This window comes from Trifolium pratense, linkage group LG1, assembly GCF_020283565.1.
Source record: "Trifolium pratense cultivar HEN17-A07 linkage group LG1, ARS_RC_1.1, whole genome shotgun sequence".
NCBI classification, from domain to species: Eukaryota; Viridiplantae; Streptophyta; class Magnoliopsida; order Fabales; family Fabaceae; genus Trifolium; species Trifolium pratense.
The window spans coordinates 26,150,711-26,177,373 of NC_060059.1; the positions used below are offsets into that span (position 1 = coordinate 26,150,711).

The following is a 26,663-nucleotide window of genomic DNA, read 5'->3' on the forward strand; positions in this document are numbered from 1 at the left end:
TCAACAAGAAAGGAAAGGTTTTATATTAGTAGTAAATATTCAAGAAGGGTATTGACATTTTTTTAAGAGAAAGTAAATCCTATGATTTTTAGAGAAAGGAAATTTTTGTAATTTAGAGTTCAGACGCAATGTAAGTAAAGTTTAATTAAGAATTATTATCACTTGAAATCAAAACCGAGTTCTTTTTAACAATTTATTCTGACAAAAAAACTTATTAACCACTTGAATCAAATATTTTGGTTAGCTATAAATGCCATATATTATACCATATCTCATTGAACTTCCATCCATATAGGTACATGGCAGATGGCATCCTGCTGCCATGTGCAACAACCAACCACTGCTTCATGTTCACAGTTCACACATGAGGACCATATTGGCCATTTTAGATTTTTTTTTGTTTTTTGAGAAACCATTTTAGAATGTTGAATTACATAGATCCCTTACATAAATTTTTCACATACTATCTTTTTTCCACTTTTAAAGATACTGAACTAGTGAATCAGATGAACCTAGTTAAAAATTACAACAAAATGATAGTGAAAATGAAATGGTACAAGTTTTAAAGGGCTCAAATTAACTGGATCTGTTGATCGCATATTCTTCCCTTTCATAGTTGCACAATAAGTTAATAACTACAGTAAGTGTTTAATTTTGATTGAGTAAAAATCATAAAAAAGAGATGTCAGTGGAAAACGTTTTGCACTATATATCACATTAAATCATTTGTGTGATTTTAGAAGTATTAGAAGTATATATTGGTTAAAGTCAAACATTTTTAATGATTTGACGACTATGATTGAGTGGTAGTGTAAAAAATCTTTACACCAATTACAGAAAGCTTCTATAGTATTCTCACAAATTAAAAGGCTTCGGTACAATTGTTTTCGAAAGGAGCACAAATGGGTTCTAGCCTTCCAAGTAAAGGTTAAGACATATTAAAAACATCATAAATTTTCACTTTTATCAGTAGACGTTAGAAAACCAGCTATGCTTTAGCAGAGCTCAAATCTCAATCAACCTTTCAAATTTCAATAATGCTATGCTTTAGCAGAGCTCAAATCATCACCAACAAATTGGTCAATGCAAGTTGAATTAGAACAAAGGCAAGTTCAAAACACATATACATTTACAGTGTAAAAGGTTGGACTAGAGCAAGTATTTTCCATGCAGCACTTGCAAAATTCAAGAAACATTGATCCTGTTTTTGAAGTGACATCCTTCAAACTAAGATGCTACATATTTATCTGTCACTACTATTAAAATATCTTCTATACCTCGAACAAGATTAACCAAATATGGTGACTCGCAAGTATATATTTCTAATAGAAGTTTAATCTAACGATAAACACCAAACACAGTCCAATAGAAACGAATTGGATCCCAATGATTCTCACATCTTCTATCAATGTATACTTTTTACCTGATTAATGTTTGGGATCAACCAACTATCTTGACTAATCATTACGACAGAGCTGAAGTACATATCGAGCATTTTGCAGAAGAGCATTGGCTTCCTCATTTGAGGCATCAAGTGCACGCAATTCCTTGATTTCTTCCTGCCATTTTTCAACCTGCTCCTTGTGAATCCTGCATATTAGAAAATTAAAAGGATCATACCATACATTCAAAAACTATCATTATTAAAATTGAAAGATAGTTTCCATTGAGTGTTCAAAAGCAACTTCACAGCTCACATAATCAGTTTCTCTTCAAAATCATTGCACAGGTCCTTAAACATTGTTTTCCCTGATTCTAGGAGCTCAGATACCTACAAGCAATCCACCATTAAACATTTGAAAGAGTTTCCATTTATCTAGAGTATGATTATTAGCTTCAAACAGTGTATAACTAGATATGGATACCCTCTGAGTAAAATTCTCAATCTTCTCAAGAACAAGAGAAATATTGAGTTCCATTTCTTCAGACCCGATTTGGTTAGTCTCCAATCCTTCCTCCTGTACAAGTACAATCTGCGACTCAGCTTCATCTCCTATCTTTTCTTCAACCTGTTTATTGTGAAAATAAAAACAAATGAAATATCAAAGGAAGCTAGAAATGCGGTATAATATTCATAACAGCGAAAAGGTTCAAAGACGAAAACAATCACCTCAGGCTTCATACGTTTCCTTGTAGATCCACTGCTCATGCTTCCCTTTTGAGTTGACATTGGTTAAACCTACAGATACAGAATAACTTTGAATTACAGTTTCTAGGTTACACAAATTTCTCAACTACAATTACTTTATTATGATCAATTATCGAAAATTTCTCACAGGTCTTCTTATTATTGACGAAGAAGTTAAATCATATAATTAAGATGCTAAAATTAATTTCGAACTTATACTAGCAATTTATATTCAAAGAATATATAATTATAAACGAAATTATTTTAATATTTCTAATTACATGAATGTATTTGGAGAAGTTTATACATACACTCGAAATCACTTAGAAAATTCATCCATGAATTGAAAACGATCCATGAATCTGAATGTAAAATTACTTGTACGATACCCTGGCATAGCATTGGCAAGCAAAATATGAAGATCTATAAATCTGAAGGTAAAATTACTCATGATACAAATACAATTGTAACGATTAACAAATAAATAACACAATATTGAACAGATTGAGAACACAATCAAGATGCATAAACGGTAAACCAAATCGAAAGGAAACAGTATTTTCATATCATATAGATGTTTGATTAAGGAAACTAGCTTCGATTAATTACGAAAACGTTAATTGAAAAAAAGGAAGGTCAATGAATAAGATATCTGATGAATTCGTATTATGGTTGTAAGAACTAAGAACGAAGAAGATGAAAACACGGTTGAGATGATTTTACCGGTTAGGTTTTCTGATTGCGTTTTATTTGATTGTTCGAATCTGAAACTTGCTAGAGAAGAGAAGAATTGAAGCAGACTGAAAGAGCGATCTCGCGAAAATTTGCAGATCTGGCTTTGAATGCGCGCGTTACTTTTTCACTTCTAAATGGAAGCTTTCTTTTCATTCCAAACTCCAAGTTTTGAAATGCGCGCGTTTTCGTCTAACAGATTTGATATTGGGCTAAAAGAAATTGGGCCTACATGAAGGGCCCATATGAACATCATGCTGAGAATTGCTTTTCGCACCCCACAATTCTTCTTGCGCATCTTGCTAAATTATGAAAATATCCCCTAAGTAATAAATTCAGTTTGCTAGTTAACTAGTGAGTATGTATGATGGTGATTTTTTGAAATTTTTGAAATTTGTTCTGATGATGTGTGTTTTATTGTTCATAAGTGGATTGCGTTAGAGGAAACTGAGGTGAATCGACCACTGCGTCTTCAAGGCGAGAATGGGCATGACAACGGGAGATTCAACAACATGTGCGGCCTGAGCCTCAGGAGGATGAGCAGGAGGAGGCAGAGACTCGGTGATGAGTACTAAAAATTAGTGATATTTGATGCATAATTTAATCACTTATTAACCGATTTTGCAAGTTAATTTGTACTATTACATTTTCATTTTATATAATAGGAAAATATAGTGGTTAGGTATGTTATGTAAATGATCGGGTTTAAACTTCTTTGTCAAACTCATTCGAATGTCTCAACTCCATAAATTGAGTTGGGTTGAAAATGACATTGCATTCTAGTGAGAAAAGAACATTCAAATTAAGACAAAATAATTTCTTGATTTTTATCAAATACCCGTTTGAGGTGTTTAAAAATATTGATATTTCATAGAAATAAATTGATAAACAAACAAAGTGAAATTAAATATATTTCTTACATTCAAACAACCATAACCTAAAGCAAACAATAGACAAAGCTGCCCATTAAGATAGAACATATTGTATGTGATACGATTTTGCTCTTTTGACTCATTTTTCCATTTTGTTGACTCTATATTTTGGCAAGTAAGTCTTCAAAAAGAATGTTTCCAAAAATTGATAGTATTTTGTTTATCTTTCTAATTCTAATTTCAACTACTATTTAATAAAACAAGAAATTACTTAATTTGTGGGTATTATTGTATTAAATAGTACAAATTAACTTTCTACATTTTTCTTCAAAGATTATATAAAATGAGACTCTAAGAGTGAGAGAGCAACATATACATTTTGGTTATTGTGATTAAACATGGGGTTCCAAATTTTAGTATTAACATATTTTCTAATGTCTTTGGTTATTGTTCAACATGGGATTTGCCAAAGAATTAACGTTGGTACCGATTTTGTTCAAAGAAATGGCACCCATTTTATTTTGAATGGAAAACCACATTATGTGAACGGGTTCAATTCCTATTGGTTAATGATCTTTGCATCTGATCCATCTACAAGATTTAAGGTTACTTCCACTTTTCAACAAGCTTCTCAACATGGTTTAAACCTAGGAAGAACATGGGCATACAACGATGGAGATTATAAAGCCCTTCAAATCTCTCCTGGTTTTTACGACGAAAATGTCTTTAGGGTAACGTTCGATTTCTTAATTTTGGTCAAGTAGAAATTTCATTCTTATAATTAATAAATTGGGTGTTTGGGATTCGAACTCCGGCCCCTACACCCTTATTAGCTGTAATTTCACCCTCATATATTATTTTCGTTAAATATGTGGTTGTGTACGTACGCAGGCATTGGATTTTGTGATATCAGAAGCAAGAAAATATGGAGTGCAACTTATACTTGGGTTGGTAAATAATTGGGCAGATTTAGGAGGTAAACAGAAATATGTGGAGTGGGCAAGAGAACGCGGTCAAACTGTCAAAAGTGAATATGACTTCTTTACACACCCCGTTATTAAGCAATACTACAAAAATCATGTTAAGGTTTGGTTTTCTAGTATTTGTGCATTTACTTTGAGTCTCCTCCTAGGAATTCTAAAGTGTCATATTTAATGACATTTCATAAGTATAAGTTTGTATGCCGGAATGTTCATTTAGTTTCTTAGTTTATTTTTATCTTTTATGGACTTCGACCCTCTATTTTACACGGTAATTACACTACACTTTTTTCTAATATACTCCCTCCGTCTCATAATATAGGCAAAAAAAATATTTTCACACTTATTAAGAAAAGTAAAATATGATAATTTCAAGGTTGACTTTTTGTGTGTTTGTTGAAATAAGTTTCATGGGAAGATGTAAAAACAGTTTTTATTGGTTATTGATTATGGGGAAAAGAAGAGAGAGAGTAAATTAAGTAAAAGTTTATCTTGAAAATGATAAAAGTTAGTTTTTTTTGCTTATAATTTGGGATATGAAAAAGTGATTTTTTTTACTTATAATATGAGACGGAGGGAGTACGTGAAAATTATTGAAATGACTATGTAAATAGGGACAAGGGATTCATTAACACATGTATAATTGTAGGTTCATCTATTTTTGTTTTGTTTTGTTTTGTAATTAGAGTATAGTGGATAAAAATTTCATCCTTAAGGTATAAGTAAAGTGTTTGGGGTTCAAACTTCAACCTCTACATATATAACGTAATGTCTCTATCAACTGAGATAAGTTTACGGAGTCATATATGCCTTTATTTTTGGATGATTGAGTGCAGGTTGTGTTGACAAGAAAGAACACCATAAATGGAATGTTATACAAGGATGATCCAACTATTTTCGCCTGGGAACTTATCAATGAACCTCATTATGAAAATGACACCTCCGGAAAATCAATTCAGGTCCTTTTAATTTACTTTTTTTTTTTTTTGCCATAGTAATTTATTTTAAATTTATTTATATCTCTTCTAAAGTGAGGAATTCACCGTAGAGGATAAAATGATTAATACAAATAATTATTTAATGAGTCAAATGTAGATATATTGTAGGTGAGTCAAAATAAAATAATATTATCTATTTCTTAAGATGATTTAATACTATCTTAAGATTTAATTTAAATACATAAAGTTTTATACTACCTTAAATATAGGTCTCTTAAAAAAGTAATTTCCTTTTTTTTATACAACCCTTCTAAATTTTTAACTACATTATTTATTTATTTATCAACCTACTTTTAATTAGAGAAAAAGAAATATGCATAAACATTGTAAAATAATTTTACACCGTCAACTAATAACAATCATATTTTCCGTCATGTGATCCACTTCACCTTCCTTTCTTAATATGACATGGTAAATTGATAATTTTTTATTGAATAGTCATGTAAAACTATTTTACACGGTCGGTGCATCTTCGTTAAACTCTTTTAATTATGTTACATTTTATTTCTACACTTTAAGGATATGTTTGGTTGAGGAAAAAAAGATAAAAGAGAGAAAAATACATAAACTAATGCATAAATTTGGACTATACCCTAACTCAAATTTATTCCTTTTTTTTTTATAAGCAAAATTTGAATTATAAGGAATATAAGACATATTTAAGTCTTACAATTCAAGAACCTTATAAACAAAAAAACAACCTAAAGAATTATTACACCAGTCCGAAAAAACAACATTAGCATTACTCCCTATACTACATATAAACCAAGACCATGATATATAAATGATTTGTGCCACTTAAATTCATTATTTGATTTGCATATTTTTCTTTAACATGTGCCCTATGACCCATCAAGTTATTATGAATCTGACACGTACTTTTGCATGAATTATTATTGTAGAATTGGGTTAGTGAGATGGCAGCCTATGTGAAATCCATCGATAAGAATCATTTACTGGAAATAGGTCTTGAAGGATACTATGGTGAAACAATGCCACAAAAAAAGCAGTTCAATCCCAATCCCAATTATATTCCATCCGGAACTGATTTTATCTCCAACAACCAAATTCCTCAAATTGATTTTGCCACCATCCATTTATACCCTGATGAGTGGTAAATCCTATATAAATTCATTAATCATTTTTTATGCATAGTTTTCAACTTGAATGTTTTTTCAACTAGGTTTATATGTATTGTCAAAAAAAAAAAAAACTAGGTTTATATGATTTTTAAAAATTTAAAAGAATAATTTTTAAATTATTTATCTCAAATTTTTTTTTTTAGAAAATCTAAAACAAATTGCTCATAATGGCCCTATTTGTTTCAGATTTTTCAGCAAAAAAATCTATTTTTTTAAAAAAAAACAATCACTTTGTTTATTTTACTTGTGTTTGTTTCAGATTTTTTCAAAAAATAATTTTAGTAAAAAAATCAATTTTTTTCTTCAAAATAAAAAGCTATTTTCAATAGTTTTCTTCAAAATTTATTTTTTTTGTAAATTACTTTTTAAAAAAATAAATTTTTATGATTGTAAACAAACGAAAATAGCTTTAGATTTTCTTCAAAATCTCTAAAAAACTCTCTAAATTTATTTTTAAAAAAATTATTTTTTTAAAGCTTAAACAAACCGCCCAACATCAATTGAGATTATGGATGATGCAGGTTACCAAACTCAAACAAGACAGTCATAAATGCATTTGTTGATAAATGGATAGAATCACATATTGAAGACTCAAATACTATTCTAGGAAAGCCCATTATTATAGCTGAGTTTGGAAAATCTTCAAACTCATCTAGACATAGCATAGCTAAAAGGAATAGTTACTTTAGGAAAATATACAAAGCCATATCTACAAGTGCTTTTAGTGGAGGCTCATGTGCTGGTGGAATTTTCTGGCAACTTCTGTCTCAAGGAATGGATAATTATGGAGATGGCTTTCAAGTTATTTTTGAGAATCATCCTTCAACTGCCAAGGTCATTAAACATCAATCTAAGAAAATGTCAAAAATCAAAATAGTATAATTGTAGAAAATAATTTTCATTCTATCTATTTTTCTTCTTTTTCCCCCTTTTTTTTATGGAACCAGTCCAATTTCCTTATCAATAAAAAATGTGCATGATATTATATATCATCATATCATATAATGTAACAAAAATTATATAAAATAAAAAATTTATTTAAATCAATAAATATTTCTACTACTCGTGTTTGCCTCGTGAGTCATTTTTGTAGTTGTTACTTTTAGACTCAATTACAATTCTATTCCCTTTATATTTTAACTCATTCATAAAGTTGACCTCATTTTTAAAAAGTCTTCCACTTTTGTTCATCCCATGGATTTTTTGACTCAAAAATGGTGACGAAGAACGCAAGATATTGTGACTATGTGGTGTATTAGGTTCTGGACTTGCTTCTTCGAGTTCAGTTTTGCACTCGCGGCTGTCATTGTCCTTAAATCTAGTTCAGTCTTTCAAGATTGAATTTAGATTATTTGGTCATAAATGGCTGTGATTTTACTATCGTCTTTCGCAGTAAATTATTAGTGCATGGATTTGTACTATGTTGGTGGTCGGGTCCATTTGCAGCTCTAAAATATCTAGGCTTGAAGTTGGTTAATCTATGCACCTCTTTTTTTGCAATTTGTGTGATTTGCATCAGATTGAGTTATTGTGGTTTCATGCCTTTTTAGTTGTTTTGTATTACCCTTATAGATTGTTTGTTTTTACATGGTTAGGTTTAATATCCCCTATATAACTTTCGATTGAAAAACATATCATATATTAAAAAAAAAAAAAAAACTACACCTTAAATCATGCTTGCAAAACAACAAATTAAATCATGCCCAAAATTGTGTGCTTTCCAATCTATTTATGGTCTTCTTCCCTTCTTTCTCTCCTTTTTTCTCTCTTCTCTTTCTCCTCTATTATTTTTTATGGAAAAGAACAAACTAATAACAAGTAATTGAATGGATGAGAGAAAACAATATTTTCTATTTCTCCTCCTTTGAATGTCTATCTCATTCTCCCCTCCATTGAAATCAAAGGGCCTATGGCTTGACATGGCTTGCATGAGCCATGAGGGTTGTGGCTTTTGTATGAAAGAAAAGGGATTGAATTACAAGATTTATTTTAAGAGAAACCTCACTAACTTTAACAATTGTGCTTTAGGAAAAAAAATTGAATTGCAAGATTTTGTTAAAATGTGATTTTTAATTTTAACAGATGTGCTTTTTATTACTGTTAAAATTAAAAAGCACATCGTAACAAAATTAAAAATCATATTAATTAGCCCAATAATTAAATTAAATTTGTATTTTTGTTTATTGTGATTGAAAACAAAATCATGGGAGTGCACTTATTTTTGGTAATGGTGTGTTTCATGGTGGCTTTTGCTATTGTTAAAAATGGGTACACCCATAAAGCTCATGTTGATGGAAGTTTTGTTCAAAGAAATGGTACTCAATTTATTTTGAATGGGAAGCCACATTATGTGAATGGATTCAATGCTTATTGGTTAATGACCATGGCAGCTGATACTCCAAATACAAGGTCCAAGGTATGTACCACTTTGGTACAAGCTTCACAACTTGGTTTAAATGTAGCAAGAACATGGGCTTTCAATGATGGAGGTGATTATAAAGCCCTTCAGGTTTCTCCTGCTTCTTATGAAGAAAATGTCTTTCAGGTAATGTTTCTTATTCTTATATATAGTAGTAATTAGTAACTAGTTTAATTTTAAAACCTTTTATGATGGTTTTTTTTTTTTGTAAACCGCAATCATTTATATACATAACCTTTTAAACTCTTTTCAGAAGAGTCAAAATGTCAATTTGAAAATTGTTCTCTTTTTTGACTTTTTTTTTTGAACGGCAAAATATATTATTAATAATAAACAGGTCCTCGCACAAGAAGAACAAAGACCCGTATAAGAGGAGCTACAAAACCTTTTATTCCACTATTTTGACTCTTTTTTTTGCATGCGCCTCCTATTTTGACATATTTTGAAATGTGTTTATTCCACTATATGTGTTTTACATCATTTTGTATTTACTTACTCAATATTTTTGGTTGAATATTTGCATGCATAAGTAGGGATTGGATTTCTTGATATCAGAGGCAGGGAAACATGGAGTGCAGCTTATTCTAAGCTTGGTGAATAATTGGAAAACTTTTGGAGGTAAAAGTAAATATGTTGAGTGGGCAAGACAACGTGGTGAAAATATCATAAGTGAAGATGACTTTTTCACTCACCCTGTTGTTAAGCAGTACTACAAAAACCATGTTAAGGTACCGACCAATTCTTTAATCCTAGAGTTTTTCTTTTCGCGCCTCCAATTTGTTCTTGCGCGCCTTTGAAAATTAAAAAAAAATACTCTTCTTATTATTTAAGTGGCGAACTTAGGGGCGTAAAATATGAAGAGAAAAAAACAATTCACATCCTAGGATGCAAAGCAAACCTTATAAAATAGAGGACGAATGAATGGTGTGAGAGAAAAATATGAAGAGAAAAAAACAATTCACATCCTAGGATCCGAACTGTTTTTTTTTTCTTTCTATTTTTTGCTATTTACACACTGATATCTTATGTTGCGAGGAGTAAAATTGGAAGGTGAATGACGCGTGAAAGATTCGGGACGCAAAAAGAAGAACTCTTAATCCTATATCTTTTTTTGAACAAGTTAATCCTATCCTATATCTTATAAATATAAATTAAGTTAATGTTATTTTTGGATGGATTAATTGCAGACTATGTTGACAAGAAAGAACACCATAAATGGGTTGTTATACAAAGATGATCCAACTATTTTTGCTTGGGAACTTATTAATCAACCTCGTTATGAAAATGACACTTCCGGAAAATCAATTCAGGTCCTTTTAATTTTTCATTCTTTTTGCATGTGTCTTTCTCAACCCTAACATAACATGTGTACAGAATTATAAAATGCAAATTAAATTTTGATAAATCCTAAACTCCGTGCAGAATTATTATCATTAATTATTATGAATCTATGACACATAATTTACATTAATTATTGTAGAATTGGGTTAGTGAGATGGCAGCTTATGTGAAATCCATTGATAGCAACCATTTGCTCGAAATAGGACTTGAAGGTTTCTACGGTGAAACAACGTCTCAAAAGCTGTTCAATCCCAATTCTACTCAAGTTGGTACTGATTTTATCTCCAACAATCAAATTCCTGAAATTGATTTTGCCACCATTCATATATACCCTGATCAATGGTAAATCCTACATAAACTCAATTTTGTTTTTAGGCTAATAACATATAGTCCCATGAGTTTAACTGTTTGATATATATGATTTAATTGGATACACGTCTGAAAAAGTTTTTCACACCGTCGGTATTATGAACGATGCAGGTTACCAGGCTCGGACGAGACAACTGAAAATGCATTTGTTGAGAAATGGATAGAAGGTCATATTGAGGACTCAAATAATGTTTTAGGAAAACCCCTTATTATAGCAGAGTTTGCAAAATCTTCAAAATCGCCTGGATATAGCATTTATAAAAGAGACAATTACTTTAAGAAAATATATGAAGCCATATCTACAAGTGCTACTGGTGGAGGCTCATGTGCAGGTGGGATTTTCTGGCAACTCATGCCTCAAGGATTGGATAGGTATGGAGATGGCTATGAAGTCATTTTTGAGAATAGTCCTTCAACTATTGAAATCATCAAACAACAATCTATAAAGATGTCCAGTATCAAATCCTAGAAATGCAGAAAATTATTCCCAACCTTTCCATTTCCTCTTTTTTAATGAAAAAAAATTAGTTTCCTTGTCCATAAAAAATTGAGCATGACGTAATATATTGTCATCCGGCCTGGCGCGAGCCAAATATGTAAAGTTGGCTACGGCATCGGGTCTCACAATGTTTAGGTCCTACAATATTAGGTATGTATTGTCAACTTTTTAAAAATATTTTGGTATGAAGCAATGATCAGTGGTACAATATGATGTTTATGTGCATAAGGTTTAAAGTTCAATTTCCATCTAAACCACTTTCTTAAATCAATGATGGATATGTGATTTTTATTTTATATACTATAAATTGTATCTATTTATAAATGGCAGAATTTTATTTTAATAAATAATTTTGTAGCACAAAAGATATTAATTTTCATGCACCAATGGTGTAAAAGTACTTTTCTACGGAGACATCCATTCAAATTGCATTAAGTAAATATTTGAAGAGATATCTGCAGACTGCACCGTTTCTCTTTTTTCATCCAACTCCACTAAAAAGTGTTTTATGTGACTGTTTAATGCTAAAGTGAAATGTTCAAATTTACTGCTTTCAAAAATGAAATTCATAGGTACATTATTCAACCTTAGTTGAAATAAAATCAATCAATCATTTAATATTTTAATTTATGATATTGTTGATGATATTTTTATTTGTCAAATTAAATTAAAATTTTGAAAGAAGAAAATGTGTAAGTAATCATATTGTGTCAAGCACGTTTAAACCTTTCACATCAAACATTAAACAACCACATAAACTTTTTTTTAATGGAATTAAATTTAAAAAGGGTTATCATGAATGTAATTTGACTTAAAGAATCAATTTATTACAAAACTTAATGTGTCACAATGAATTTGAACTTAATTATATAAAAAGGTGGGTTTCTTCACAAACGATAAAGGGGTATTTATATTTATAATAATAGAAAGAAGAAAAAAACAGGGTACGTATTTTTCAGTCATATACCCATAACTGAACTTCTACAGGGTGTCATACTATTTAAATTGACCATAACTGAAAACTTCCTCATGGACAATCATACCCATGTTCTTGGGTAGAATCATTCTACAGATTGATGGATTGAAGCTAGTAATCAAAGACAGAGAACATCATAATTAAACTAATGCACTACACAATCTCAATGAAATAGGAATACAATAAGAGATATTCAACGTCCCAAAACAGTTTGACCGATGGGTGAGCGAGTGCCGGAAGCAAGCAAATGTTGCTCCTCCAACAGTTATGTACTGTATGTACTGATGTCAGAGCCAACTTCTCATAACATACAGGGTAGAATGCAAGAAGCTGACTGAGGTATACCATGGCTTTTGCCTACGAGCGAGAAGTTCGCTAGCTACCACGATCCTGCTGCATTTTACGGTATTGAGCGAGGATGGGGAAAGAGAGGATGTATATTACAAACTGCAACAGCAAGTGCCAACTATACATTGACAAAACTATCACCATTGCTAACTACATTATTTATCAATTCTAAGATTGTTACATAGATGACCAAGTTCGGGTCTTGCATCCATCCATGCAGCAAACTCCATATTGGACGGAGAGGTGCAGTAAAGGTAAGATCTGAATGTGATAAGGAAAAAATACCGCCTGCAAACAAGGTGATACATCAATGGTTGCACCCGCCGACATTAACATGCAATAAAATATAAAAGCCGTCATTCACCGACTGCCGACGTGTAGATATAACGATATACATATGGTTGAAAGTATTATGAAATAAACATCTTACAAAAACTAGTATTGGATTCGAGCAAAACTATATCAAGCATTCAAAATTATCATGATAAAAACTTCAGATTATGCTAAAAAGTGTCATAAAGCAATGAATAAGGAATCAAATCAACAATATAGAGTTTTATTGGAAAATACTAACCAAACAACTAATTATTAATTAACATTTGCTTATCCAAAAAAAAAAGTTTTATTGAAACCAAAGGATTAATCATACAGATGATGTTCAAAAAATTCCTTAACTAGTAATTCCTACAAGGTACTACTAGTAATTCCTTAACTTAGTTAACATATTATGCAGATGGTTGTACATTCCAATTTTTTTTAAAAAAAATCATTTTTTTAATTCCTTAACTAGTAATTCCTACACGGTAATCTTAATCATGCTGATGATGTTCAAAAAATTCATTAACCCAACATTGTTTAAATGTGGCATAGTTAGCATATATTATATTTTTCTTCAAGAAGGCTTATATTAGTCATTTCATAATATGTTCTCGTTAATTTTCTAGATTCGGCTAAAAATAATTTAATAGCTGTATCAAGTCTAACAGCACTATTGATTGACTTGAAAAAAACACTACCCTTGATTAATCCCAGAGTCCCCACCTTATGTATAAATAGCTACCAGCGTCGACGAAGGTAGTGTGACCCATTCTCCACATAACTTTTAAGGACTTAAAAGGAAAAGGAAAAATATAACTAGAAAACGAGTGTTTCAGTTGAAAGCAAACAATACCTCAAAGCCTTGATACCCATGTCCATAAGATACGCACGTTCCTCATCATCACCATCAGTAAACTTCTCAAATTCTTTACAATAATAAAGAATATCATCTCGTAGATGCCCTGCACCCGCACATCTGTTGAACAAAGAAAATTCAGTACCTCCAATAAAAATAAAATTATGCTATGTTGCCATATCAAATTTCCCTCAGTAAAATGATGCACAATTTACTAATTTCATAACCACCAAAGAATACTTGCAAAGGTAAAAAAGGTAGGGCACTGAAAGTTCCTTTTCAGCCCAAGAAAATAGAAAAGACATGGAGAATACTATTGTTTTCAACTATTACATTCCTACATCAGATAATACAGAATCACTGTGTCCACTTTGATAATGATCATGTTTCTTAAAGTTAAATATCATGTAGTTAGCAAAGCTTTATGATCGAACTTTGGTTGATAACCTGTCAATAACAGTGCCAACATCTGCATTGTTTTGGGCATGAAGAATACTATTAATTCCAACAGTATGTGTTTCTACATCCGAGAGAACATAATACTGCATCAACTTTGATAATAAACATGTTTATTTAAGTTAATATCATATGCTTAGAAAAGCTTTATGATCAAAGTTTAGTTGATAACCTGTCAATAACAATGTCAACATCTGCTTTGCTTTGGGGACCATGTATGAGGACTCTTGTAAGGCTCAAAATGTCACGATAGTCACCCATCTTGAGTGCCACTTCATTAGAAGCTCGAGCAGGAAAGTTCTCTTCAGTCACTGCATATTGCTGAGGACTAAGCAATGGCTGCGGGACTGTGGATGCAAAGTTTGCTTCTGCACCGAGTCTAATACAGATAATGGCCATTGCATATGCAACTCCACCAAAACCAGTGTGTGATACAAAAAGATAACTCTCTGCAGAGCTACAAAAAGCAAGAGTTTAGAAGTATATTATTATAGTCAAAGAATTGTTTCAAAAGATTAAATAATGAATATACTGTTTCTAAACAGAAGTTACAGAACGTTAACAGATGCCCGTGAAATGTGTCAACAGCAATGTTTATGCCACTATTGCCTCTAGTGTCCCTAACCCACAAGAATAAAAACAATTTCATCTTGGAGAGAAAGCAAGATCCCTAAATTACTCACAAGCATACCTTGGCTAATGTATCTATAGGTACAGCACAGAAATAAAAAAAAAACCAGTAAACTTTATGAAACACATTACTTCCTTGTAGGAAATAGGAATACTTACTCATCTTTACAGCACTGTATTGCATCAACATCAGAGGCCAAAGCATCTCTCTCCCTCGTTAACGGTATCCTACGATAGACAATATCGTACCCCTCATCCTTTAGAGCAGAATAAACTTCTACAGTTGTTTTCACATCGTCTACCAAAATGTTTTCCCAGTATCCAACAACATTAGACTGACTTGTTGAAGGGTTATATTCTTCACGGTGAAACAGCATCAGACCACCAGACTGTCTAATCTCAGCTATTATATCTTCTTTCAACCGTGCTTCCATGTGTTCCACCTGCATTGCAGTTAACAAGAATTGTATCACAGTGGATTTTGTGACATGTTCGTATAGATACATAATAGTACAAGAAAAATGACACACCACAGGACCGGTGATTCCCACATGCTTGAGTGTATCATAGGGTTTGTTTAACTCCCTCAAGACAAAGGGAGTACCCTTGATATAGACAACTGCTTCCTCTCTCAGATCAGTCAAAATTACTTTTCGAGCAGCTGAGGCTTTTGATTTAGGATTAGCACCCAGATATTTTAGCATCTCCTTAGCACCAGCAATGGTTGGAGTTGCCATGCAATACACGGAGTATTGATCAACCTAGGGGAAAAAAAGCTTTTAGGCAGAATATAATTTCCCAAAATCACCATACCAGAATATATATATGAGACATGCACATCCAAGCACACACAAAGAACAAGTCATCAAAACCACATCAAAACCTCAAGCTACCTATTGTTAGCATATTGTAATTAGATTTTAACATTTGACTTCCTCACTGGTTTTCAAATGTTAGTGGTTACTTTCTTTAAATAAAAAAATTTGTGTGTTTGCACACACTAAATATAGCCATAGTACAATATTGAAAAACTAAAAGACAAAAGTAAGGAGGAAGCCTCCAATCGTAAGGGTATATATATGAAAGAAATGTAGAGAATCACAGCCCAGGTGGTAAAGAAAATCGGCATGACAGAGGTTTATGTATAATAGTAAGACAGTGAATGTACATGTACAAATAATATGATAGTATTACAAATGTTTCGATTGAAACAGAAAAGAAATAGTTATTAGAAACATAAATTTATGAATATGAATTTACATTTACAATGATAAAAATAAATCTATAGTTGCTTCAATCCAATTTTGAGTAAGTCTATGCTGTTCCCAATCCACTATCCCAAAAGACTGGTTAATATGGCAAATTTTAGAGTTTTAAAAACGTGAAACCAGCATTTGGACACAGATATCCCTTATCTATTCCACATCCTAAACCAATGTTTTTGTTGCATCATGGTAAAGCTACCACATATCTTGATAAAAGACGTGAAAATATAAATTACATGCTTGCATGTTGATATAACTTATAAGTACAAAACAATTCAAGTTTAATAAAGAATAAAAGATTTACGACTCTACAATCGGAAAGAATACTTAATACTCTCTCTGCCCCATAATAATTGACCAATTTTCAAAGTCACATTAATTATATTTTTCCAATTGTACCCTCTAACTAATACTCCCTCCGGTCCTAAATATAAGAAAATGCCGAGTCAACAAAAATCGATGTCTATGGTTGTAGATAACATCAACTTTTGTTGACTCAACTTTTTCTTATATTTAGGACCGGAGGTAGTATACACCACTCTCAATTCAATATCTTCTATTTGCATTTATGACAATAATAAATACACCAATACTTGATAAGGATAATATAGTAAAAGTTATATTCTCTCTATTTCATTAATACATTTTTCTTAATCATTGTGAAATGGTCAAATAGGTCATATATTATGGGATGAAAGAAGTAACAAGTATCAAAACATCTAAATCCAATAAGAAAATGAATGACAGAAATATAAAATGATCCGATTGCAAGATAACAAATAACAGAAGCACATCTACAATCAAGGTTTGAAAACAAGGCTCTTCAGCAAATAAACTTAGACCATAAAACACATGAAAGATGCCAATTCTACCTACAAATGGATGATCATGTAGGTCTCCATTGGATGTGTAGCCTTACCCTCTGGATTACAAATTTCACAATAGTTATTTTCTATAGTTGTTTCATATGTAAGCTTACCTTGTAAACATGTGGCGCGCCGTGTATTTGTATGTGGCTGGAAGTTCTCTGACCAGGAAAGAAATACATTTTTAGTATGGAGCCTTTTCCCAGAACTGAACCACTCCGGCCCTTAACAAATGCTTCCATCACTGCATCTCCATGTTGAGACTCTTGCGGTGCTCTCAACTCTTCCTACAATTAAAGTTGACAGTTAGCTTGAGTTTAATATTATGTTAAGCGATGGGGATGGGGGCAAATAACTTTAAGTAAAAAAGACATTTACAGGGACAGTGAAAAATCGCCCCGGTCTCAGTCTTATGCTCCATTTCATAGCCTGCACCTCCGGTCTCTGATGCAACCAATTCTTAAATGACACTTTGGATTCTCCTCCACAAAACCCATCGAACGCTTCACTTCCAAGATATGCTGCAAAAGCAATAAGACGGAAATACCGTTCCAAGTACTCAGCACCACGATTTAATGCCACCCTCCTTACCCTTGGCTCAACATGTTGCTGATTGAATACTTTTCTATATTCTAGAACAGCTTGGCGAATGTTTTGAAGTGCAGAACATCTATCAATAATACCATCTAAAGCCTCCCGGCACTCCACCCCATTATCAAAAAATGCTGTTATCTTCCATAACAAAAGGATGTCGTTTATACCAAAAATGTGCTTTTGTTTCTCATTTGTCTTTATTTGCAAATTATTGGGGGCAGTGATATAACTCCCAACTTCATCTCCATCTGAGGAACCCCCGTCCACTTCTTCCTGGGTTACATTATCTCCCAGTATTTTAATAGGCCTCCCATAATCAATTCGAAGTTTCACAAGGCAAGCTATGACGGTACCTGTGGTTGTTCTGCCCCTACCCATCTGATATATGAATGAGGCGTTAGCAGTAAGAGATGAAAAGGAAAAAAAGAGACAATAGTCAATACAAAATATAGAAATATATCCTTAAAGAATACCACAGAAGAGGTGAAGGATTAAGGAACTACCTGACAATTGAAAACAAAAGCAGTGTTCTTTGTAGCAGAAGCAATATTAAAAGCCATTGTGTCAAAATCAGAACTTTTAGGAGCTTTTCCATCTGTGATGGGCACACGTGCATACTTTATGGGATATCCATCAGCCTCCAGGCTTTTAAAAACTTCAAGTGGGGTTTGAATTACATTAGAGGTTACTTGCTCCCAAGCATCATATATCTGCCCATCATCTGTTTCATGAATAACCATTATGGCATTGTCATACTGCTCAGCTTCCCTTAGGATATCTTCTTTTAATCGGGCTTCCATTTTCTCCACCCTTTCGCGACCAATTCCCTACAAGCCAAATACAAACAATTGGCATAAAAGTCCGAACTGCCATATAATTCAGAAAGACATCAAAAGGGAACGAGAATTACGAGAAAAGCATACATCCAAACCATGGATTATAAGTTTTGAAGTTTTATCTAACATAACATCACCGATGAAATTATCATGTACTCGCTACAAGGCAAAGAGGGCTAGAAGATAGTATTGTTATGATAATCACGTCTTTGGTGGAGACACCATCTTAAAATTTGGGTTGGGCCTAAGTCATCCTTACCAAAATTGGCTTGTGACCCACCACTTATAAACACATATGCAGACCATATCTCATTCAATGTGGGACTCTTAACACACCCCATAGATCCAAACTATGGATTATAAGTTTTGAAGTTTTATCTAACATAATATTATCACCAATGAAATTGTCTTGTACTCACTACAAGGAAAAGGGGCCAGAAGATAGTATTGTAATGACATAATCACGTCTTTGGTGGAAACGCCATCTTAGAATTTGGGTGGGACCTTACTCATCCTTACAAAACCGATTTGTAAATGAGGATTATCCACCACTTAAAAACACATAGTCAGGTCATTTCTCATCCAATGCGAGACTCTTAACACACCCCTCTTCACGCCCAAGACTGAACATCTAGAGCGTAACTTGAGTGGCTCAATAGCAGATGGTCCAACGGATCATGGATAGGCTCTAATACGATCTTAGAATTTGGGTTGGGCCTAACTCATCCTTACAAAACCAGCTTGTAAGGTGAGGAATACCCACCACTTATAAACGCATTAATTTCATATCTCATCCAATGTTGAACTCTTGACACACCAAAAAACTAAAAACCAGCACAGTAAACACTAAACACACATGATCTCCATGCCAGTGATATTTTCTAGACAAGAATTATGAGAAAGGCTACCAATACCCACTAAATTATGCCACTTATCTAAATACACTCTATTTCCCAATTATACTAGTACCTTCTTTTGGAGGATGGTGCCTTCTATTCTAACAGTACAACTAGTTGTGACATCCTATTGATATACTACATAAAAAACATGAAAGGCCGATTGGTGATATATGAAGCGGTGGAATACAAACCAGATGAAAAACAATCTGTTCTGAATTCAATACCTGGTTAAGAACACCCCTTTCTCAACTTAAAAATATATTGAAGAGATACCAAAGATTCAGTAATTTTACCGTGTATTCCCGCATGTTTTTGTACGGTCTTTCAACTTCACGGAGAACAAATGGTTTCCCATTGATGTAAATAACAGGTTCTTCTCTCATATTATGCCAAAGTACCGGGCGTCCACCTTTCGAGCTACCAATCCTGCGAAGGACAGAACGAATACCATCGATGGTTGGATTTGCAACTCCATAAACTGGAAAGCCAGGAACTTCTCTGAAATTAGGTGCACCTTCCACTCTTTCGGGCAATCTTGGATTTTGACATCCTGGGCAATGATCACTTTTCAGAACAGTTTGACTGCCAAGTACCTCGCCATTTCTCAAGGCAGCAACCACGCCCATCTCAGAAGGGCGGCCATCAGTAGATTCAGCTATCTTCTTTAGTGATGGTTTCAAACTGGAATATCCGAGTGCACCCATTGGGTCTCTCCTCAGCAACCTGCAATGAAAATAAGCGGCAAAGGAAATAAATTATGCAAGTAAATTTTTAACGATCATACGATCAACAATTCAACCAAATCAGAAACCCCATTGGTGAATAGTTATCCAATTATATGAAGGGGGAAATTATTTAAGAAAGTAATTAAGGATGAGGGGAAAAACTAGATTATAAGCAAAAGACCATAATACAAACGCGCACTATATATCTGGGAGTTTTCAGTAAATATTGACCAAGAAAATCTCTAAACTATATGCAAAAGTCCCTCAGCCTCTTTCCAGATAATTGATATCAAGCCACAATATGGATAGAAAAAAGTAGCCCGTTGTTTTCTTGGGAAAAATAATATAAAGGCTATAGCATAAAGTCCCAATATATAAAAATTGGCAAAATTGTATATGGGAATCCTTTATCATAATTTTGTGCCGATGTAGTCCTTTATCTTTTTTTGGTGTCAAGTTTGTCCTTATGCTTAAAAATGTTTACACCGTTACACTGACCATAATTTCCCACCAACTTCTCTTATAGATTTGTGTACCTGACCATTAATGATCTACTACAAAGAATGTTCCATCACTCAACGTCAATATTAAACAGAGTTGACAACAAGGAGACCGCATTCTTAGATAAAAACTGAAAAGTATCATGTTAATTTTGATGGATTAGGGAATATAACATCTATTTCGAAGTAACATAGATGGATTGAGAATGTAATTTGTTTTTTGGAATAAGTCAGGTAAGATTTTGGGTGGCAGACATGGATAAAAAACGAGATTTTGTCCAGACCTGGTTCAAATTTTCCTATAAAAGTTCCTAGCCCAAGGCCTTCTTTAGGGCCAACTTAGCACTGGAATCCTTAAAGGGTAACTTTCAGCCAATCAATAAGCTTTTCAACTTGCCAAATACTATGCATCATCACAAATCAATAGCTCTTCACTAAGAAAAGTTAATGGGGATCTGAGAACCACACTAGCACATACAAAATCCTTGGTGGTATGATTCAGTTGATTAATAAAACTTTTGAGCCTAACCAATATTGACATCATAGATTTCTTTACTAACAGTGGCGATGGAAAGATACAACGGAAACTGGGACCTCATACTGAACAAAACATTGTGCCTCAAAGTAGATGCAATCTCTGCAACATTAATGTAGTTCAACTTTTTAATGCTAGGTATACATGGCAGGAAACTATTCACTAGTCATCACCAGTTTGACCCAATAGGGCCTAATGAAAGGAAACTTTATCAAAATAACTTAAAAAACTTAAACTATACACCAATTATTGGGAGGGAAAAAAGAAGCAACCTGCGAATAATGCTGTAGAGCTCTGGCCTAGCTCTCATCCAGTCAGCAAAACTACTATGACTAGCAGACATAGCTTGGAGTGCAGCCATTTCTGAATGTATGTATACAGCAAAACATATCAAAAAGTAGTATCTCTCCAAGTACTCCACAAAAAAAGAAAGTGATGCCTCCCTTTTCATCTCATCCGGTTGCCGCAGAATACTATTCCGATAAGTGGCAATTGCTTCACGTAAGTTCTGGAAAAGCAACAAGGATTAAATGATGCATCTTCAGTTAATGTATAAAAATCCAACTTCTACATACAAGGAAAAGGAATTCGCAACATCTAGGAAGCAGTCTAAACAACCAAGGGGTTATTTTCTTCTTTTTTTGTTCTAGTGAGGTATCCGCACACCCTTAAGATGTGAGACTAATCCTCACTCAGGGTACCGAGGCCGCCCCTTCTTAGAAGTGCTTCCTTAGGAGAATCAAAATAGATACCTCATACCTGCATTGAAGCACACTTGTCAATGACTTTGTCCACTTGTTTTTTCCCCTCAACACCACCCTGGAAGCAAGTAAACTTGTTAGGACAAATGGAACATATTTTGTATCATCTAAATGAAATATTAAAGCTTGTACGAATACCTCTAACACACGAATCAAGCTTCTTATGACCGTATATTCTCCCCTACGAATTGCCTCCTCTGAATTAGGCATGTGGTCTGGGACATTAGTCAGACATTGTGAAATTGTACCAACTGAGTTGTTTCTTGGAATCCCTATAATTTTTTATAAATCAGAAATATATTGAAGAAAGAAAAAGAAAAAACAGAAACATGGGGGGACAAAGACCCAAACCCATGAAGGGAAACAAATAAATAAAGCCTAAAAAAATTCTAAAACTAGAAAGATCCAGTTCGCAATGACCAAAATTTTCACTAATGAAATCTCACCAAGTGAAGCCTGAGCGACTAAAACCAAAAAGAAGCAAGCTTGTCAGCACAACAATATCTAACTCGAGAAACAGGGTTGGCTAGAAGATAAATTCAAACATTTTGTTGATGGGTATTCAACTGGTAACCCTATGGTCTAAACTGAATTATGGAGTAAACATAAATGTATCTAAATTATTAAAGAGATTCAGTATCATTGAGCATAAGCTCAACTATCTTTCGAATTAAACAATGGTCATTCAATACATACCCCAGTAATCCCATTTTGTTTACACAGTTTGAACTAATGTATTGTGTATGCATGGGTAAGGGTTTTAAACAAATAGTCTTAACATATTATTCTAGTCCAGCCCATCGATGCTCAATTCTAGTCTTAACTAATGTATTGTGTATGCATGGGTAAGGATTGTGTATCTGGGGTTTTTCTCACTTTCATAATAGTTAAGTGCTCTATGGTCATATGTTATACATGTTGATACATATGCTGATGAAGATTACAATCTTGTGGTCATTAGCTAGACACAAACCCTGTAACCTAGAGGAAATATATGAAAAAGAAATACACCCTTTAAAAGACCTAAAAGGCTGTATTTCCATAATTATACATTTTTACAAGAAATTAGAGAAATAATCAGCTGAGCTTCTACTAAAATAATAGGTAAGTGCTCTCTGGTCATATGTTAGCCTTGTTCATACATACATGGCCATTAGCTAGACACAGACCCTGTAACCTAGAGGTAACATGAAAAAGAAATACACGCTTGAGAAATGATAGGAATGTGGATCAAAATGAAGTGGGCCTTGAGATAGGGCCCAAACCAAGAGTATGGAGAGTTTATCAAAGAAAGAAAAGCAAGGGGAATGTGAATGATGACGTGGCTCAGGAGTGAAGGAAAAGCATGTGATGGATGGTTATATATAGTGGAGTCAGAGAATAATTATCTTTATCCTAGAATTCAGTTATTTTGGGTGGGGTCACTCACTCAGTGCTTACAGGACTGTTAGCATTTGCTGATAGTTTGTTTCCTTCTTTTATGACATTTTCGATCTGTAACGAACCTTCCATATTATTAATAAAAGCTTTATTTTCCTTCTTCATTCCTTACATAATGTTATATTCATCATATTATTTAGAGATCCATCAAGAAAATAGCTAAAATTTTGTATTTCCATAGTTGTACATTTTTAAAAGAAGCCTGGGAAATAATCAGCTGATCTTTTCTACTAAACTAATAAATTAAAACAAAACCAGGTACACATACCAAATACAGAAAGGACAAACCGGCTAATGTCTGCTTGAGAAATAAAATTGCTACACAAACTGAAAAGGCTATTGACATTTTATTTTAACAAAATACTGGAATGCTTGGACATCTCTACGGTATTGGTGTAGCAAAGTGCATCAGAATTATTTCGTTTTTAAATCATTAAACAGGGAATGATATACTTAACATCAAATGCTGAATTGCAAGAAATCATTTGCTTGAGTTCAAATTGCAGAATGAACAATGGCATATATATATAATATGAAATGAACAAATGAAATAAAGGAAGTCTATATAGAAAAAATTCACATAAAATAAAATACGTACCAGAAGCTCCAATTCGATTAAGATAAATCAAAGTCGCAATGACCATTCCGGTTGTTGTTCGTCCACGCCCCATTTGACAATTAAAAATTATCTCTGTATTTACATCAGCTTGTGAAATTTTATGAACCTAAAATGAACATGAAGGATATCTAAGATTTGAAGCCAGTGATTTCAGGAAACTGAATGAGTTCTCAGTGTATGATAAATTCTGTAATGTACCAAATAAAATCTAAAATGCATTTTAACATTTTTGCAATGTTCATCAGAAGCTCACAGACAAGACAATAAAGAATGATACTAGTATAATGCATCATACAACCCTTTGATCCAGAGAATCTATATTCGGATAATAGCACTAAAAATGGTAGAGAATAACAAACAGAATGAAATCAGGATCAAGCACATTTATCTAGCAAAGTTATCTCATTCAGTAGCTTTTATTAAAAGAAATATTTAAAAGTACCGAACTTACCAAAATATCAAAATCCTGTTCCTTTGGGGATTTTTCATCAGTTACTGGAACACGTTCATAATCAACAAAATATCCTTCCACTTGCAATTCCTCGTACACCTACAGCCAAAAAAACAACTTTGCTGCATTTTGTTCAGAAAACTGGCTGAATAGCCTAACACACCCACTACAGACAAGTTTCCCCCATACCTCTAGTGGTGTCTTCACAGAATTACATGACACTGATTCCCATTGGTCCACCATCTGACCATCTGGAAGTTCATCAGTCACAAGAATCTTATTTCCATATCTGTTATGCCATTTTGAAATTAAGATTGTTTGTTGGGAAATAAAGATTAGGGATAAAAACTGAAAGGAACCACGGATATACCTTGCAGCTTCATTCAGAATGTCTTCTTTCAAACGAGCTTCCATTTGTTCAACTCTTTCCCTATTAATTCCCTGATCGCATACAAAATGCAAAAAAAAAATAAAACCCAAACAAATTTCAGTTGTGGAAAAGTTAACGAGTTCAATTCAACTGAAATACATTAATCCAACAGTATCAAGGGTCGCATTAGGTTGACATCCAGCTCGGAACCAAAACTTAACTCCTCGAAATCACAGGGCTGAAAGAGGAAAGAATATACCAAATTAAAGCAACAAGAATTCCACAATAGCATACCGTATACTCAAGATTGGAGAATGGTCTCTCCACATCACGCAAAACAAAGGGGCGCCCATTAATGTACACAACCTGAATTTGAGAGTGAAAAATTTAGAAGAGAAACTAAGGGGAATTTTACTCAAGCATCGATCATCATATGCATAGCTAAAATGAAACACACATGTATTTTCAGATGAGTGCCTGACAGTGTGATATTGAACGAACTCAATTTTATAACATTGGTTAGGTTAAAATTGAGCTCGAATTTTGGTTACTTACTGTGGCAAAACATTTGCACTCTAAAAGCAAGTTTCGTGTAAAAGTAAGTTAGTACAAGTTTTTTCAACGAAACGCATTATAGCACGTTATCGCACTTCTAGCCAAACAAGCAACCGAATATTTCAGTACGACAAATTTCGCATTTAACATGTAAAATTAATTTTGATACAGTCTATGCTGAATCCAAAGACATAATTCCAATGAGACACTTGGACACAAATATCTCAATAAATGATAATTACAATCAAAATTTCAATTCATTTACATAGCATAAATATTCAAAACCTAAAATTCAAAGCCAAAAACCACAAAATAACATAGAAATGAATATGATACAAAATAATATCATCAAATCATCAGAGTTAAGCACAAAAAGCATAAGAAATTAACAATACCGGTTCTTCGCGAAGACTAATCCAAAGAACATGAACTTTCTTCCCTTCAGTTTGAGCACCAATGTGCTTAAGAACATTTCTGATTCCATCAATTGTTGGAATCGCAACACCGTGAACATGTAACGAATCAGCCTATAAAATAATCGTTAACATGAAAAAGGATTATTAAAGAAGCGAAAGTGATAAAATCTGAGTGGTGGAAGATGAAAAGAGAGAAAACCTGACGATAATTGGGAGCTCCGTCGATGTTAGGACGTAACCGTTTGTTCTGGCAACCGGGGAAATGGTCGCTTTTAAGAATGGTTTTCTTTCCGAGTACCGATCCTCCTCTTAACTTCATTACTTCTTCTGGTTCTTTCGGAATCGACATCTTTTCCGATTCCGATTTCTGATAAGATTTTCACGTTTCTGCAACACTGAAGAATAGCTTAAGAGAGTTTAACAGCTTATTCTTCTTCTTCTCCAATGATTCTCACGATTCTGTTTTCGATTACCTTCCACTTTTTTTTGTCTTCTTTCTTTGCTGTAATGTAATTTTTTTTATTTATTTGATTCTTATTCGTAGTCGAAAATTTGCACTGGTTTATCAGTATTTTTTCGTTTTCCATTGGACCCTTCCTCAAGTCCAATAGTATAATTCAAATTATTGTTTGAAGTCTTTATTTTATTAATTAATTAATAATTAATTAGTTTGATTCAAAAAAAATTAATTAGTTAATTATTTATTTATTATTTACTTTTTTTTATGCAGACTCAATCGATAAATATACTGAAATTGTGTCCCGTTA

General features: G+C 33.1%; 4 protein-coding genes across 5 annotated transcripts; 2 read left to right on the forward strand and 2 right to left on the reverse strand.

The window, feature by feature from the left end:
• Positions 1-1,104: 1,104 nt before the first annotated feature.
• On the reverse strand, positions 1,105-2,954 carry LOC123902194. The gene is made up of 5 exons (XM_045951860.1): positions 2,852-2,954; positions 2,111-2,179; positions 1,866-2,009; positions 1,698-1,771; positions 1,105-1,590 (listed from the first exon to the last, which is right to left on the reverse strand). Exons 2-5 carry the CDS (start codon positions 2,168-2,170, stop codon positions 1,458-1,460), a joined length of 411 nt encoding a protein of 136 aa, XP_045807816.1. The 5' UTR covers positions 2,171-2,179; positions 2,852-2,954; the 3' UTR covers positions 1,105-1,457.
• Positions 2,955-4,130: 1,176 nt separating this feature from the next.
• Positions 4,131-7,734, forward strand: LOC123891247 (mannan endo-1,4-beta-mannosidase 4-like). The gene is made up of 5 exons (XM_045941092.1): positions 4,131-4,463; positions 4,624-4,818; positions 5,549-5,671; positions 6,613-6,824; positions 7,374-7,734. Exons 1-5 carry the CDS (start codon positions 4,131-4,133, stop codon positions 7,732-7,734), a joined length of 1,224 nt encoding a protein of 407 aa, XP_045797048.1.
• A 1,299-nt stretch (positions 7,735-9,033) lies between these two features.
• LOC123902195 (mannan endo-1,4-beta-mannosidase 4-like) lies at positions 9,034-11,686 on the forward strand. Its single transcript, XM_045951861.1, has 5 exons — positions 9,034-9,397; positions 9,805-9,999; positions 10,459-10,581; positions 10,752-10,954; positions 11,093-11,686. Exons 1-5 carry the CDS (start codon positions 9,056-9,058, stop codon positions 11,448-11,450), a joined length of 1,221 nt encoding a protein of 406 aa, XP_045807817.1. The 5' UTR covers positions 9,034-9,055; the 3' UTR covers positions 11,451-11,686.
• A 907-nt stretch (positions 11,687-12,593) lies between these two features.
• On the reverse strand, positions 12,594-26,516 carry LOC123902196 (paladin-like). Of its 2 annotated transcripts, XM_045951863.1 has the most exons (19): positions 26,096-26,516; positions 25,876-26,007; positions 25,220-25,291; positions 24,926-24,996; positions 24,745-24,844; positions 24,556-24,654; positions 24,084-24,210; positions 22,184-22,317; positions 22,044-22,103; positions 21,557-21,792; positions 19,818-20,247; positions 18,293-18,616; positions 17,574-18,167; positions 17,309-17,482; positions 15,595-15,825; positions 15,224-15,507; positions 14,607-14,891; positions 13,976-14,098; positions 12,594-13,092 (listed from the first exon to the last, which is right to left on the reverse strand). In XM_045951863.1, the coding sequence occupies exons 1-19, from the start codon at positions 26,243-26,245 to the stop codon at positions 12,960-12,962; spliced, it is 3,759 nt and encodes a 1,252-aa protein (XP_045807819.1). In that variant the 5' UTR covers positions 26,246-26,516; the 3' UTR covers positions 12,594-12,959. The 2 variants fall into 2 exon arrangements, with proteins under 2 accessions (XP_045807819.1, XP_045807818.1); XM_045951862.1 differs by having other exon boundaries at positions 15,224-15,825; positions 26,096-26,505.
• Positions 26,517-26,663: the final 147 nt, after the last annotated feature.